General features: G+C 27.5%; 1 protein-coding gene across 1 annotated transcript; it reads left to right on the top strand.

Annotated features, from left to right (window-relative positions):
* The first annotated feature begins 217 nt into the window (after positions 1-217).
* On the top strand, positions 218-960 carry LOC102585709 (kirola-like). The gene is made up of 2 exons (XM_006367145.2): positions 218-428; positions 590-960. The coding sequence occupies exons 1-2, from the start codon at positions 245-247 to the stop codon at positions 841-843; spliced, it is 438 nt and encodes a 145-aa protein (XP_006367207.1). The 5' UTR covers positions 218-244; the 3' UTR covers positions 844-960.
* Positions 961-1,609: the final 649 nt, after the last annotated feature.

Genomic DNA, 1,609 nt, shown 5'->3' with positions numbered 1-1,609 from the left:
TAGCATGGCTACGTAAAATTCTGAAATTCAAATTTATAACTAACTAAAATCTAATTTTACACAACATGAATTAACATTAATTTTCGATTCCCACTAATAATATTTGATACATATATGTGGTGTATAGTATTTATACCAATTAACTAGTTTCCAAGACTAATTAATATCTATATAAAGACTATAAGGTCTGAACATTTCCTCACCACTTTCTTTTCACATCTTATTGCTATACAGTAGAAGAAATATGGGTTTGAAGGGAAAGTTAATTGCTTCACAGGAGGTGAAGTGTGGAGGACACTCGGTTCATGATATGTATCACACCAATACTCATCATATACGCAACATAAGTCCATTGGTTAATCATTTTGAAATTCATGAAGGTGAAATTCTAAAAGTTGGTGAGGTTGTTAGCTGGAAATATATCGAAGGTAACACATGTTTTCACTTTCTCTCTATCTCTCACTATGATTTGCTTGTATCAATTATTTATATAGGTATATATTTCATATTATTTTGTGAATATTTAGATCTCTTATGAGGAATTAAACATTTAAATGAGTAATATCATCTATTGTATTAATGATTATAGATGGGAAAGAAAAGCTTCTTAAGGAAGTGATTGAAGCCATAGATCATCATGAGAAGTCAATAACTTGGAAAGTAATTGGAGGAGATGTGTTAGAGTTGTACAATTCATTCACTATTATCACATCCAATGAACATGAATGGACTACATCAACACTTGTCTATGAGAAGAAAAATAAAGATACTCCAGAGCCCCTCGCTCTCTTGGGTGTTTTTCTAGATGTGACCAAACATTTAGAGGATCATCTTCTGAAATAAAAAAATTATTATGTTGCTGCTTGTATGATGACTATTTTATAGTATTGGCTAGTTTTAACTACCCTGTAAAATAAATAATGTTATGTTTGACGAATATATATTATGTATGTGTGCCTACTTCTATAAATGCATTCATAACTTAATAAATATTAATTATTAGTATGATATTCTCATTCTTTTTCGACTCTTTTATTTTTTGTTTCTGTAATTAATGGTAATACAGGGTCTAACGGAGATTCCTTATGAGTGTTGATTTAGGTTGTATAAGGTATGGAAAAAAATTAGTGATTTTTTAAAATATATATTTAATCAAAATCATGTTTAGGGTATTAATTTTTTTAAAAGAACCCGTTTTTCTTAAGTTAATCGAAAAATGACTTTAATTTTCTAATCTTATGGAGAAATCATTTTTCAATTGGGCGCGAGATCCTCATATTTGTGTATAGGTAACGATCGAAAAATTATACAATCTATTCAACTAATATATTTATTCAAATAATATAGTACAATTCAGTACTATACAGTATAAATATAATATATTATTAAACAATATGTAATAACAATAACCATCCAAAGTTCAAACAAGCTGTTAATTTCTAAAACACATGATTATTTTTATTTCTATAGAAAATACATTATTCAGCTAATTTAAAAACTCTATATATATTTTTTGTTTCTATATCAATTTATAATATTGGTTCGATTTTTTCACCATACACTTACGGTATGATTTCTAGCTAGGTACATGTTAGACGTTACTGTTTTT

The sequence above is a fragment of the Solanum tuberosum genome, unplaced genomic scaffold, assembly GCF_000226075.1.
Source record: "Solanum tuberosum cultivar DM 1-3 516 R44 unplaced genomic scaffold, SolTub_3.0 scf00744, whole genome shotgun sequence".
Taxonomy (NCBI): Eukaryota; Viridiplantae; Streptophyta; class Magnoliopsida; order Solanales; family Solanaceae; genus Solanum; species Solanum tuberosum.
Note: the sequence above shows the minus strand (reverse complement) of the source record. Positions and strands in the feature narration are given on the sequence as shown.